The sequence below is a fragment of the Sinohyriopsis cumingii genome, chromosome 13 (genome assembly GCF_028554795.1).
Source record: "Sinohyriopsis cumingii isolate HCF-2022 chromosome 13, ASM2855479v2, whole genome shotgun sequence".
Lineage (NCBI taxonomy): Eukaryota > Metazoa > Mollusca > Bivalvia > Unionida > Unionidae > Sinohyriopsis > Sinohyriopsis cumingii.
Window position 1 is genome coordinate 69,371,000 of NC_142973.1, and position 16,121 is coordinate 69,387,120.

The window sequence follows — 16,121 nt, forward strand, 5'->3', positions numbered from 1 at the left end:
ATGTGAATCTCTTCTTCATTTTCACCAGCATCGATCAAGTCCGTTTACGACGGCTTTTTGTTACGCGCTTTCTTATATTTGCTTTTGTTATAGTTTAATAAATCAGGCTATGACATTGAAATGTAAATGCAGATTATTTTTAATTTAAATGTAAATAATAAGCAATTAGACTTAAATGTGAATGATGATTATTGTGCTTCTTCGGCAGAATATGAGAATAGACAAACTTTATATGTCGGAGAGTTCCTTTTAACCTCTCCTATTAAAGTGCGGTCGACTTGGGAAAAATGACCTTTCAACTCTGACCTCCACTTGAACGATCAAACATGGCTGCCCTGTCATAAAGTTTGGGACGAATTTTAAAAGAGACGGTATGTGAACGTATTCAGAAAGATTTATATGATTATTTGTAACGATTTGTGAGGTAAAGGGGACGAAAGGAAAAAAGCAAAGTTAAATTGGCATTCAGAAGTAATTCGACGTTTTAAGCATCATAATGTTTTAGTAGAACACTACCCCAAAATTGGTTGGCATATTTTTTACTGAGCCCATTGTCAAGATTTTTTTTTTTAGTATTGAAATGGTATCACCTTAATCATTCTTATTTTCGTTTTTAAGACTTCATGTATCTCTCAGATGACACTGAGTATTTCTATTACTTGTTTAGATATTAGTTTAGATTTTGGATGACGGCCACGACAACTGTTGTATGTGCACCACAGCGGCTGGTATCGTAGCTTACAATTTAACTGTCAGTAACACATATAGTATAAAATACCTTATTATTTTAAACTTTATGTAGGACTGACAGTTAAATTGCGAGCAGCGATATGAGCCCATGTGATGTGCACAAGGGCTTGTATCGTTGCATACAATTTACCATATAAATCATACATGTACTATAAGTTGTCTTCCCACCTCTTTTCTGTCTGCCTCTTCTTCTGCACCCTCGCACTGTGCCTTGCAAGATCGTTTTTCCCCGTCCAGATGATCGTGAGACATGACTGTACCACTTCAGTTTGCACTTTTTTTACAGTGGTCAAGAGGTCTTCATAGGATCCGATGGCTTGTTGGGTCCTGTTGTGGACTTCTTCGTTGGTTACATGGTAAATGTATGAGATGCCCAAGATTTTGCGGTAGCATCTCAATTCAAATGTTTGAATCCTTCTTTCTTGATCTGATGTGAGCATCTATGTTTCACAAGCATACAGAAAGATGAATATGACAATCGAGTGCATCGGCCTTATTTTGGAACCAAAAGCACTGTTGGTATCTTTCCATATTGGTCTCAACCTTGTTATTACTACTCTTGTCCGGGCAATCCTGCAAAGTAGTTCTGGTTTGGAGTCCTCATCTGTAATGATTGATCTCAAGTACTTGAAGCTTGTGATGTTTTCCAGCTTCTGTTCACTGACCTTTATTTCTGCACTGATGCCATTGGTGTTGTTTGTCATTAGTTAGGTTTTTTTTCAGTGCTAATTTCCATACCATATGTAGTGGAGGTTGTGCTGAGGCACTCAACCAAGTCAGCCAGTCCTTTTCCATCTTCTGCTAGACCATCAATATCATCTGCAAAACGAATTAGTACACAAAGTTAAAAGACGACCATCTGTCTCGAGAGACCATTATTATTTGGCAGAAGGGGTGGTCTGTCAAGACAGGTTCTGCTGTAGTATGAATTTGTTTTAAACATGCACTGCTTTCATTGTGACATCAGAGCACACGACATTCAGTCTGGTTTATACTGGATCACACATTATAGCTGACTTTGTCCATAACAAATATTGATTATGCTATATGTATTTCTCAGGGCATACAAATAATGATCTTCCAAAAGAATATGGACAAATGAGAATCCAAAATAATGTGAATAATTGCCATATAAGGTTCTAAAAAATAACACCCATTACTTAAATTATCGATACGTAAAGCCTACATGGCATGTGTGACTTATACTATAATGAGTCCATAGGGTAAGTTTGTCAAATTCTGACCATTGGGTTATCCTGACCAATGACATATTGAGTGCTAATGAGATTAACAGCTGCATAAGACCTCTATATGAAATGATTTGTCTGTATCATCATTAATATGTAATTGAGGTAAAGGTTAATTCCAGGACAAAGATCATTCCCAATTGTAGTGTCATATGGCAGCATAGACTCTGAAAGTAACATACGGCTTACAGGACTACAGAAACAAATCACTGTTTGAGCACATTAGACCTATTCCTAATATGATCATTGTGCAGAACAATAAGGTCATAATTTCTCTAAATATATGGATTTGGGCTGAAAAGACCAATCAGGGAAAAAAAAAAATTCAAACATTTATTTGCATATCTCTTGTAATATTAACCACTTGGTTAATTCTGATCACCCAGGAACTCTTGTGAGCAAAACAGAACAATCATCACTAAAAGTGAGCACTTAGCTTCACATGGAAGTTTGAAATTATATTTTTAAAAGATTTATTTCTGTCTCACTTTCATTTCTCTCTCTCTCGCTCTCATGTCTCATTGTGTATTTTTTAAAAATCATTGAATCCTTTGTAAAATGCATCTAAATGACTCTGATTACTAAACTTAAAAAGAAAATTAGAATGCACAGAAATGATTAATTGATGTTTTTTAATTATTGGAGTTATCCACTTGTTGGAGACAGGATTGTTTATTTTGTGGTCTGAATTATCGAGTTTGATTTGATTGGATATAAATAATATGTCTTCAGTTATTTATAGTGCTGTGTGACATTCACTGACATTGCTTACATTCTCCCTCATCAAACAGTGACCTGCTTAAATTGAATTAATATATACACACAGTTATTCATGTAAGGATGTGAGACTCCATTACAGTGGTCAGAATATGAACTATTTACTCTCGTGCATAGAGGAGATTGAGCAGCCATTGTAGTGGTGGTAGTCTGTTCATTGTGACCCTAAAAGGGCAAGACCTTACTTTTACTCATCATTTCAACCTTTTTCTTTCACTGAATTGTGATCTTTTTATATACCAATGTTATTGCTCGGTTAGTATCAGTGCTTTTTGTCACAAAACACACAGCATGCATACTGAACTAAAGTATAGTAAAAGAAATCTTCAGTTTCTATTCTTGTCTTAACTTAGGGGAAATTTGGCAAATATCCTCAAATTGAGGCATTCCTCAACTGTCATTTTGTCATGAAATGGTTCCATGTGTTAGTTGTAAAATTAAAAAGTGATTTTTCATCCTTTCCCCATTTTAATATTGTCAGAAGTATGATAAGCAAGATAATATAAAATTTAAATTTGAGGAGACATTTTGAGAATTTGAGTGAAATTGGCCGGTGTGGAAAAGTAGGGATAGAAACTGTTTTTGTGATAACTTCATGAAGATATAAACATAACAGAAAAAGCTTGAATATGCCTCAGAATCATTAAAGAACAATTATTTATTGAAAAGAACCGTACTAATATTTTTTATATTTTTTCTCTAACTTTTTACCCTATTGTGCAGAGTTCAGTGTTAATGTTTTGATATGGCCTATTTATCAGGTGTTGGAATATTAATTTTATACATGAATTTTCTAAATACATTATTTTTACTGAGTTTATTTCAGCATGTTTGAATGAAATGATATATTGCAGTTTGATGTGTAGATAGAATATTAAAGTAATTTTAAAGATGCAGAATTGTGGGGTGTTTTGTTGATTTTTTTTAAAGAAAAAACCTGCAGACCATTATGTCTTAAGTCATCACAGGAATGGTGGATGTAAATTTCTTCCTTATTGAGCCATCTTCTGTTAATTCCTGTTGCTTAGAGAAAGTCAGTTTTTTAAGCTGTCCTTGATTTCAGGAAGAACATGATTGCGACTTTCTTTTTCAAGAGAAGTTGTGCGACAGAGTTAGAGAAATTTTGTATGCCTGACAATCAGCACAACAAATAATAACCAATCAAAACAGCCAAGTGGAAAATTTGCATGTGAAATCCCCACCTTGCAGTTAAATCCTTAACGACAGCGTTATTGACATGTCTTCCTCTTTTGAAGAATATTTATTAATAAATTTGTGTGAAATACAGAACAAAGCTATTTAATTTTCAAAACATTAATATAAATATTGATTGATCTGAAAGGAATTATTGCGAACCTTCCATCATGTGACTTGAGTTGCTGAAGGTGAAAAACTGCAGGAGTTCCAGTTTCCAGTTTGTTTCAGAAAGTCCTACCCCTAAATAAGGATACATGATTTTCTCTTTTAGAATATGTAGCTCATTTTATTTTTCCAAAATAAAAAAAATTCAGACATCTCAAAAATTACTTTGGCATCACATTCATAATTAAATTGATGCTGAACAAAGCCACACATGACTGAAGGTACAAGTCAGGATGTTTTGAAACTGAAGGTATAAGTCAGGATGTTTTCAAACTGAAGGTTTAAGTCAGGAGGTTTTGAAACTGAAGGTATAAGTCAGGATGTTTTGAAACTGAAGGTATATGTTTTGAAACTGAAGGTATAAGTCAGGATGTTTTGAAACTGAAGGTATGAGTCAGGATGTTTTGAAACTGAAGGTATATGTTTTGAAACTGAAGGTATAAGTCAGGATGTTTTGAAACTGAAGGTATAAGTCAGGATGTTTCGAAACTAAAGGTATAAGTCAGGATGTTTTGAAACTGAAGGTATAAGTCAGGATGTTTTGAAACTGAATGTTTATGTCAGGATGTTTTGAAACTGAAGGTTTAAGTCAGGATGTTTTGAAACTGCACCAAACACTTGTTTCTATGCTCATCATTTCTAAAAGACAATCCCATTTATTAGTTTAAAAGACAATCTGAATCATTAATTTAAAAGACAGTCACTTTTATTTATTTAATACCTTTTGAACAATACAAAAATGAAGTTTGTCACTTCGTATATAAGGAAACTCAAGTTACATGAGATGTTAAATTTTCCCAAAATCAGAACTTATTTTTGTCTCATTTACTGCTGATGAAAAATTCTGACTTCACCAAATTGCAGGACATTACTGAAAATCGAAACTTTCCTCCATGGGGGAGGGGGAGAGAGTAAGAGAGAGGTGGGGAGAGAGATTAGAAGTTCATTGTGTGGGGGTATATTATTGTGTGATAAAAGATAAAATGCATAGCAAAATTCTCGCATGCATTAAGAAAGAGAAGTCCTAGAAGACATTGCAAGAGGTAATTCCATTTTGCCCTACAATCTTAAAATTCAAAATATTTGTTAATTTTTTGTATGTAACAATTCGGATATGTACATTCTTCAAAATAACTTTCCCAAGAATGACTTTTAGTTGTTTTTGCTATTAGGATTAATTGTTTGGGCTGGTAAGACTAGTTGTTTGTTCTAGTAGGGCTATTTGTTTGGGCTGGTAGGATTAGTTGTTTGGGCTGGTAGGGCTAGTTGTTTGGGCTGGTAGGGCTAGTTGTTTGGGTCAGTAGGGCTAGTGAATTGCCATCCTCAGGAAAGCAATATGGAAAGGTTCTCAGTAAAATAAAACAAAAGCAAAAAAATTGCAGTTAATAAATTTTGATGTACATGATTAAGTACATGACTATCACACGGATAGTCACTTTTTCGATTTAATTATTTTGCATACATAGAGGATACAAAAAAAGATAATTAAACAAATTATAGTCAGCTGCCTTATTGTATCCTTGGGAAAGACACTTAGCTCCCATTCCACAGAAAAATAATATAATAATATGTATAAATTGCCATTAAAATACACCAAAAACAAATGATTTCCTATTAACAATATACATAATGTGGCTCTTGCTCTATTGCTATTATGAATGCCCAGTCACCAATGATATATTTACCATGATGAATTCCCAGTTCATAAAATTACCAGTCACCAATGATATATTTGCCATGATGAATGCCCAGTACATACAATTACCGGGGGCCCCAAGTGGCCGAGTGGTCTAAAGTGCTCTCCGTTACAGATCACTGTCATCTCACCTCTGTCTGCGTGGGTTCAAGTCTCAGATTCAGCCAATGTGGGTATGTGAGAAAGCCTGCCAATAGCTTCTCGTGGGTCAGTGGTTCTTTCCGGAGGTTTTCCCGGGTTCTTACTCCACCATTAATACTGGCCGCCATGTATAGCCTATTGTGTGCTGAAAAATGGCATTAAACCCTACAACAGCAACAACATACAATTACCAGTCACTAGTGATATGTTTGCCATGATGAATGCCCAGTACATAAAATTACCAGTCACCAATGATATATTTGCCATGATAAATGCCCAGTACATACAATTACCAGTCACCAATGATATATTAGCCATGATGAATGCCCAGTACATACAATTACCAGTCACCAATGATATATTTGCCATGATGAATGCCCACCCAGTACATACAATTACCAGTCACCAATGATATATTTGCCATGATGAATGCCCAGTACATACAATTACCAGTCACCAGTGATGTTTGCCATGATGAATGCCCAGTACATACAATTACCAGTCACCAGTGATATATTTGCCATGATGAATGCCCAGTACATACAATTACCAGTCACCAGTGATATATTTGCCATGATGAATGCCCAGTACATACAATTACCAGTCACCAATGATATGTTTGCCATGATGAATGCCCAGTACATAAAATTACCAGTCACCAATGATATATTTGCCATGATGAATGCCCAGTACATAAAATTACCAGTCACCAATGATATATTTGCCATGATAAATGCCCAGTACATACACTTACCAGACACCAATGATATGTTTGCTATGATGAATGCCCAGTACATAAAATTACCAGTCACCAATGATATATTTGCCATGATAAATGCCCAGTACATACAATTACCAGTCACCAATGATATATTAGCCATGATGAATGCCCAGTACTTAAAACTACCAGTTACCAATGATATTATAACAGAACAAATGCAGAAAGAACAAATATCTAGGGGTTAGTATTTATAGAATGTATTGCATGAATTTATACAATTTTTACAATCTGTTTTGAGTATTACTTAAAAACAAGAAACCTTTATCTAAAGGTGCCCTTTAACAGCTCAGAAATGAAAAATCTAATTTTCAAAGTAGCATATTTTTGGCAGTGTTCGATTGTTTGTTTTTCTGCATTTTGTTAAAGAATGAAATCATACGAAATGTAAACTTTGCAACATTGAATTACCAGTAGACAACAAGGGAGCAACATTGAATGTGCTAAATCGCTTCAGATTTTTATTTAACCAGCAACGTCAAAATTCATGATATAGTTTCATTAATCAAAACATCATTACTTCAATTCATTGCTATTCTGTCGTTCTTTAAAAGATAATGTATGCAGCAAGTTGATAAAGAGAATGGACACAAAAAAGGAATTGATTGTTATATTAAATCCATTAAAGGTTTTTCATATCAGTCAACATATCCAAATTTATTTCATTTAATTTGGCTAAATTCCAGTGCAGTTTTCAGTCTGGGGCATCATGCTGCAGATATGTAGCATTATGTCCTACCCAGTCACATTATCCTGACACCAGGCCGACCATCCTAACACTAACCTCTTAATGCCGAGCACTAAGCAAGGCAGCTGTTTGTACCATTTTTATATTTCTTTGATATGACTCGGCTGGGGTTCGAACCTGTGACCTCCTGCGTCCAAGGTGGAAGCTCTAACCACTTAAGCCACCAAAGAGTTCCAAAAAACAAAACCCACATTCATTTATATTTTAGTCTGGATCCCTACAAATATATGTAATGCTCCTAAAATGTCATTTACATGTAATTAAATTTAGATGTCTAAATTCACTGTGTTTTCAGTGTGGTTTGGTTGGGGTTAGGGTGTCATTAGATAAAAAGTAGACAAAGAAAAAGGAGGGACTTGATAGTTCTATTACTATTGATGAATATTCAAATTCTAGCTGAATAAACTCAACAGATATTTAAAATGGCAGCTCAAACAAGGTTGCACCACTGCTGAAATAAATACTAAAAGTGACATTTTATGTACCTCTTGCTGCATGCAACTGTACTCTGGGTGCACTTAAGGTGCAACACTGGTGTCAGGGCTGCTATTTTGACTGCATATGTTGTACTCTAACCTGAATGGATAATTGCCATTATTATGAGCCATAAAGGACATAATGGTGTATGGGACTATAGGTTTCATAAAATGATATGGTCGCATGACAAATTTCAAATAATTCATCAGTTGGTTAAGTTTGTAAATCATATTTTTGTATCATTTATAATTGTAAGAATTTTGTAAATGTGCCATAAATTGAAGGATTTCATATTTTGTATTTCGATGTACAGGTATTAATAATGAAAGATATGTTTTAAAAATCAATTCACATATCTTACTAACTTTGTGAACATTTTGGGGGCGTGTGCAGAATTTGTTAGTCTCAGTACACTAAAATTGTCAGATTTATTAGATTGAAAATTATTGATATAGAAAAATTTGCAGTGTGCCAGGCTAATTAGGTATAACAATTTTGGGATCAGTGTATTTTTTACTTGAGTAAAGTGTTCACTGTAAAAAAAATAGTTTTTATATATATATAGGCATTTGTTATAGCCATGAATTTTTTATTAGAGAAGTTGTATATAGCAATAGCCTGATTGGAACTCTAAATGCATATAGTCAAAGACACATAACCAATGTTGTATCTTCTATGTTTTTTTAAATATTTTTTATAGAAAGCCTTGTAAATAACCCTCAGGTAAGTTTCTTTGAAATGAATAGCTTATAGATCTTTGCACTCTTCGACAGCAAATACAATAAATAAGGTTTTAATGGTTTTGAGGGGAAAAGCAGTCAGCAAATAAAACAGTATCTTTGTGTAAATAAGCCTAACATGTTACCTAAGTGCAAATACTACTAGATACCTTTAAATAAGATAAATACCAGTTGATACCTGTAAATCAAACACTGATAGAAACTTTTGATCTGACAAATACTGCTATATACTTTTAAATACTTTTCACTGTCTCATTTTAATGATTTGTTTGTATGTCCATGAGAATAAATATTAGAATGATCTTCTCATTCCATTGTAAACTTGTTTTTAAAAGACGTTAACAAGAATTGTGCAGTCATTCATTGTGATCACTGAGAAGTATGTATTTAGTATGAATATTTCCACTCTTTGGCGATGAGTATATCTGATAAAAATATATCAGGGTAAAATATACAAGAGTTAAGCTTTTTGCACAATTCTCAATGCCTTCTATACAGCTAATAATTGTACATGTAGCTGTCTGACTGTCTGTATGTCTATCCATATATGTTGGTATAATGACGTTTAGGTCTGGTCATAAGGTCATGTACATTTGTCTGTAAGCTCAGTACTCTGCTGGCAAAGGTGAATTCGCAACATTTAATATTTTGCTAATTTAAGGCAGACTGTATATTCAATGCACTGTATAGCATAGGTCATCCACCTGTTCTTAGATGTGAGTGAACACCATCCATGTACACACATAATTACCTATTTGTAGATCATTTTGACATTTCATGCCTTGCAATCTTTGGAATGACCTTTGCCTTAGTTTTGTGTGCTTTGTTTGCAGAAGGCAATGTGATGTGGACAACTAGAGTGGATTTTTTTAATGTGCGTACATTGTCTTGCTTTAAAGATTTGGGCCACTTTGATCTAAATTTTATCTTTCATTGATTTTGGTAAACTTTGGTTCACTCTTAACAATAAGTGCTTGGTAAAATATTTTTTTTCTCAATACATCATTGTGAATGTAGAGGTTTTTGACATAGAAAGTTGGTAACTCTGACCTTTGTTACACAGAGTACAGAGTATTGTTGTGACTTGGTAGTACAGAGCATTGTTACAACTTGTTTGTACAGAGTATTGTTATGACTAGTAGTACAGAGCATTGTTACAACTTGGTAGTACAGAGTATTGTTATGACTAGTAGTACAGAGCATTGTTACAACTTGTTTGTACAGAGTATTGTTATGACTAGTAGTACAGAGCATTGTTACAACTTGGTTGTACTTAGTATTGTTATGACTTAGTAGTACAGAGTATTGTTATGACTTTGTAGTACAGAGCACTGTTACAACTTGGTTGTACAGAGTATTGTTATGACTTAGTAGTACATAGTATTGTTATATTGTTACGACTTGGTAGTACAGAGTATTGTTACGACTCGGTAGTAAAGAGTATTGTTACAACTTGGTAGTACAGAGTATTGTTACGACTTGGTAGTAAAGAATATTGTTACAACTTGGTAGTACAGAGTATTGTTACAACTTGGTAGTACAGAGTATTGTTATGACTTGGTAGTACAGAGTATTGTTACAACTTTATACAGAGTATTGTTGCGACTTGGTAGTACATAGTATTGTTACAACTTTGTACAGAGTATTGTTATGACTTGGTAGTACAGAGTATTGTTTTGACTTGGTAGTACTGAGTATTGTTACAACTTGGTAGTACAGAGTATTGCTACAACTTTGTACAGAGTATTGTTATGACTTGGTTGTACAAAGTATTGTTACAATTTTGTACAGAGTATTGTTATGACTTGGTAGTACAGAGTAATGTTACAACTTTGTTTGTACTGAGTATTGTTATGACTTGGTAATACAGAGTATTGATATGACTTGATAGTACAGGGTATTGTTACAGCTTTGTTTATACAGAGTATTGATATGACTTGATAGTAGAGGGTATTGTTACAGCTTTGTTTATACAGAGTATTGTTACGACTTGGTAGTACAGAGTATTGTTTCAACTTGATAGTACTGAGTATTGTTACAACTTTGTACATTGTATTGTTACAACTTTGTACAGAGTATTGCTACGACTTGCTATTGCAAAGTTTTGTGATGACTTGGTAATACAGAGTATTGTTACAGCTTAGTATGTACAGAGTATTGTTATGACTTGGTTGTACAGAGTATTGTTACGAATTGGTAGTCCAGGGTATTGTCATGACTTGGTAGCACAGAATATTGTTACGACTTGGTAGTACAGAGGATTGATATGACTTGATATTACAGAGTATTGTTACAGCTTTGTTTAAACAAAGTTTTGTTACAACTTGGTTTTACAGAGTATTGTTACAACTTAGTAGAACAGTATTGTTACAAGTTTGTACAGAGTATTATTATAACTTGGTATTACAGAGTATTGTTATTACTTGGTAATACAGAGTATTGTTACAACTTTTTAGTACAGAGTATTGATACGACTTGATTGTACAGAGTATTGTTACGACTTAGTAGTACATAGTATTGTTACGACTTGGTAATACAGAGTATTGTTATGACATTTTTGTTGTTGTTGTTATTATTATAGGGTTTAACGCCATTTTTCAGCACAAGATAGGCTATACATGGCGGCCAGTATTAATGGTGGAGGAAGAACCTGGGAAAACCCCTGAAAGAACCACCGACCCACGAGAAGCTACCGGCAAGCTTTCTCACATATCCACATTGGCAGAGCCCGAGACTCGAACCCACACAGACAGAGGTGAGATGGCAGTGATCCAGAACGGTGAGCGCTTTAGTTATGACATGGTAATAGAGAGTATGTTTACAATTTTGTACAGCATATTGTTATGACTTGGTAGTACATAGTGTTGTTACAACTTTGTACAGAGTATTTTTATGACTTGGTAGTACAGAGTATTGTTACAACTTGGTAGTACAGAGTATTGTTACAACTTGGTAGTACAGAGTATTGTTACAACTTGGTAGTACAGTGTATTGTTATGACTTGGTAGTACAGAGCATTGTTACAACTTTGTAGAGTGTATTGTTATGACTTGGTAGTACAGAGTATTGTTACAACTTGTACAGAGTATTGTTACAACTTGGTAGTACAGAGTATTGTTATGACTTGGTAGTACAGAGCATTGTTACAACTTTGTACAGTGTATTGTTATGACTTGGTAGTACAGAGCATTGTTACAATTTTGTACAGAGTATTGTTACAGCTTGGTAGTACAGAGTATTGTTATGACTTAGTAGTACAGAGTATTGTTACAGCTTCGTAGTACAGAGTATTGTTACAACTTGGTAGTACTGAGTATTGTTATGACTTGGTAGTACAGAGTATTGTTAGAACTTTGTACAGAGTATTGTTACAACTTTATACAGAGTATTGTTACGACTTGGTAGTACATAGTGTTGTACAACATAAAAAATGTCTCAGACTTGATGTTGCAACAGGAACACAAGAAATAAGATTGATTTCAAAATAGGAACAAACGATCTGATTGCTCAGTTTTCTCCATATATATACCTTCTGTTGTGACTACCGGTATATTTCACAATATACCCTTCACAATAGATCATACTACTCAATAAATACTTTGAAATACGTATTTTGGGGGGGGGGTTGAATAAAAAAATCTAGAATCATTTTTGTCCATAAATCTGTAATTTTCTTAAGAATTTATAATTTTTTTCCAGCATATTATGTCATTGTTTTATGTTTTAATGTTCAGAGAGGTTGGGTCATTTAGGAATCCTCCTATCTGTCTGTCTTGTGACCATAACTAGTACAGTATAGTTTTTGATGGATTGCCATGAAATTTGGTTAATAGTATGGTTGTCACCTGAATACCTACCTACCTATCTACCTACCTACCTATAATACATAAACACACACCTAACAGTACCTACCTGTCTACCTACCAACTTACTTACCTACCTACCTACCTACCTACCTACCTACCTACATACATACATACATACATACATACATACATACATATTTTTGGAAGAGTTTTGTGATTTTTGATTGCAAACTGATTAAAATTGAGATTTAGATAGACACTGATCAGGGTTTATGTGATATTTGGCTTTCTTGGTCCGTTTATTTTTAATAACCAGTCAAATAGAGTGTTGCATTTCATGTTAGGGAAGGCTATTATCAGAAGCATTATGTTCTGATTGATGTTTTCATAATTTGAATGCTGTGAAAGTCCACAGAACATGACTCCATATTGGTGTCTGTTATGTCTGCGTTATGTCGGCGATCTCAATTTTAAACCGGTCATTTTGTTTATTCATTCTGTCATGGGATAGGGGTAGAATGTATTATCGGTGGGGGTAATATTACATGAGCAAATGGGTTATCATTCCTCTTGCCTTGAGACATTTTGTATATTTACTGAAAGCTATATAAACATTTGCAGTTTCCAGGCAAACTATTGTTGCTATTTGCTTATATATATATATATTTTTTTTCTGAATTTTGTCCCCTGTTTACAATTAGATATGAATATTTCATATTATTTTACTTTGCAGAAAATCTTAATTGGTAAAAGTATAATCTAATAACATAAAAATAAGTTTACTAATTCTTTAAAAATGAAATTGAATTTGTAATTAATTGTCAATATAATATGATTAATTATTTATAAAATACTTGATTGTAACCGTAATGCACACCATATTTTTATTATATTTTTATTAAATAAATTGAGTCCTGATAACCACTTTAACAGCTATAAAGATTATACTAGTATATATGTTGTTTACATTTATCTTTGTAAATTTTTTTTTTTTTTTTGATTTGTAATTTATTTTCTTTTCTTGTAATAAGCGTGTATTATACATAATACTAATATTACTAAAAGTGTTTATCTCTATTTGTTAATAAATTATATATATATGTCTGATTTGGTTTTCAGAAGATGTGGCCATAAGAAGGGCAGACAGAAAGCAAGAACCAGGGGAGACGTGATAAGCCAGGATGGGGTTTGGAATGGGACATAAAGGGGCCTCAGCTTTTTGTGTTGTTAAAGTTATCTTCGTTGTCTTTAACATACTTGTTTGGGTAAGAAGTTGCAAGTATAATAGTACAGATGATTGCCAAAGTAATCATGTGTTGTGATTAACTGTTAAATTTAATGAGATAACCCAGACATAATAAGAAAATTTAATCCTAAGAACCCAGTACAAGTTGCCCATAATTTGTCATTTAAATATCTAGGAAATTATGTTCCTGTTTTGTGTGAATGTGCATGAAAATCTATACTTTGGGTAAATCTTTGAATTTACGTTTTAGCCCTGGATAACTAAATTGTTGATTCTTTTTATTATTTATTGTGGAAATGAAAGTTTAGGTTACATTTTTTTATTGCCAGTGATAGAAAAGTATGGAATAAAGTAAATTATTTTGAACTTGCCATTCTATGCAAGTCACTACCATGAGTTGCCTGTTTGAGTAATTTTTCCCAATGCCAATCAGGGTAGTGAGGATGTTCTGGATGGTTGTGTAGGGTTGCCAGGATTTTTTTTGAGGATGGCTAGGCTCGTCAGAATGTGGAAATGGGGTCATGAGGCTCATGGCCAAAAAAGGTTGGGAACTACTGTATTAAAGTTTCATCAAAATCACCTAACAATATATATATACAGTAGTCCCCCTCTTGAACGCACCCCCCCCCACCAACGACCAGCGGCCACCTGCTTCTTATGGCCAGAATCCCTTGACACTGATGAGTTTGTGTTCAAAAGTACCCATCAAGAATGGCCACCCCTCTAACATGACCAGCAGCCAGCATTTTTGTACAAAAATGTAAAGTGTTCCCCTCACGAGTGGCCACTTTTTAAAAAAAATGTAACCAGAACCAATAATTAATTCATATCATGATGTAAGGTAAGTATTCAGATTAACTCTGTCGTTGATGCATATTTCCCAATGTCAAGTTTCCGTTGCTGAAAGAAGTGTTGACTAAAGTACATGTAACAATAAGATTAATATTGTACCATTGTCTATAAAAGCTGAGATTACAGGAAATGGGCTCAACAATGTTATGATCGAGTTTTGGGCTTCACACATCTGTAGAGTTCATCTCTTTGTTGATCACAAGTGGATGTAGTTGTCAAGATTATAACAGGGTCAGCATAGGCTAAAAATAGATTTTGTGCATTAACACACAGAGAAATTAACCTTGACCTTGAACAAAACAGGGTACAGACAAAGACAACACATTTAGCATTTCCTTTACGAAGAAGGCATTTCATCCACTCAACAAACATTTTGTCTGCATAATTAAATCACATACAGTTAGCAACATCCGAATAAATCATTACTAGACATTACCATCTCATCACGTAAACGGAGTCATATTATTTTAGAAGAAAGTCGATTATTCTAATCGACGACATTGGGTGACAGGGGGAGGGGGACTTGCAGAACAATTTTATGTAGAAACGACTTGAATAAAACAATTTTGTGTTGAAAAGACTAATAAACAATGTCACAACTGATAAGGAGGATATTCAGCAGCACTGGGAAAATGGAGCAAATGGAAAGTGAATTATGTATGTACCAAGATTTAAATGATGTTTTTGAATGGTTTTGCAATGTGCATGACAGCAATACCCACACTCGCATATCACGCTTATGCCAAGAATAAGAACCATTAATGTATATTCAGTTGAAATAAGTCGATTATTATAACAAGAAGCTTTTAATAACTAATGCTACTTTTAACGAAGATATTAAATGAAGATATTAAGTGCTTTGAAGTATGTAGCTTTCTCACTATGTACATTACTTATACTTCTCACAAAAAATTGAGTCCCCCTCTGGATAGGCCACCATCTTATAAGGCCACTTTCCCATTGCAGAAGTGTGGCCATTTAAGATGGGGTCAACTGTATATGTGTGTGTGTGTGTATGTATATGTGTGTATGTGTGGCCCTGCTATAGCACACTGTTATAACACGAATTGGGATATAACACATTCATGGTGTGGCTCCCGAAATTTCATATACATGTATTTTTCTCATACACGAAAAAAAATATCTTTCTTAAAAGTACCCAAAAAAGCGTAAAATAAAATATACCATCAGGCGATTTTTTTAATTTATTAGCGACATTGTTGGCTATTGAAACTTGTATATACAACCATTGCCATTGGTTTGGTGTGGAGAAATTCACAGGCCAGATGAAAGGAAGCCGCAAACTTTATAAAAATGCACTGAAATTAATCTATTGTTACATTAACAAATTCTTTGTCCATATTGACAAAGCATCTAAACAGTACATTGTTATATCATAATCCGCTTATCTTGACATCTAGCATGAGTACTGTATTATGCGAGATTTCCTCTTTTTTTGTTGTTGACATTTCTGGTAATGGAGATCGACCGGACGAGGCAT

General features: G+C 34.0%; 1 protein-coding gene across 4 annotated transcripts in view; it reads left to right on the forward strand.

Moving 5' to 3' along the window:
• Positions 1–292: 292 nt before the first annotated feature.
• The window catches only part of LOC149785789 (tetraspanin-4-like), a 46,240-nt gene continuing 30,411 nt past the window's right edge, over positions 293–16,121 (forward strand). For 3 of the 4 annotated variants that reach the window (XR_016425451.1, XM_089979712.1, XM_089979714.1), the window contains exons 1-2: positions 293–371; positions 13,642–13,787. Coding sequence is in view for 3 of the 4 variants with exons in the window: in XM_089979712.1 (XP_089835838.1) it covers positions 13,704–13,787 (84 nt within the window). In the remaining variant the exon portion in view is untranslated. Of the gene's footprint in view, positions 372–11,345; positions 11,496–13,641; positions 13,788–16,121 lie in introns of those variants that run through there. The other variant, XM_089979713.1, reaches the window with a different exon arrangement.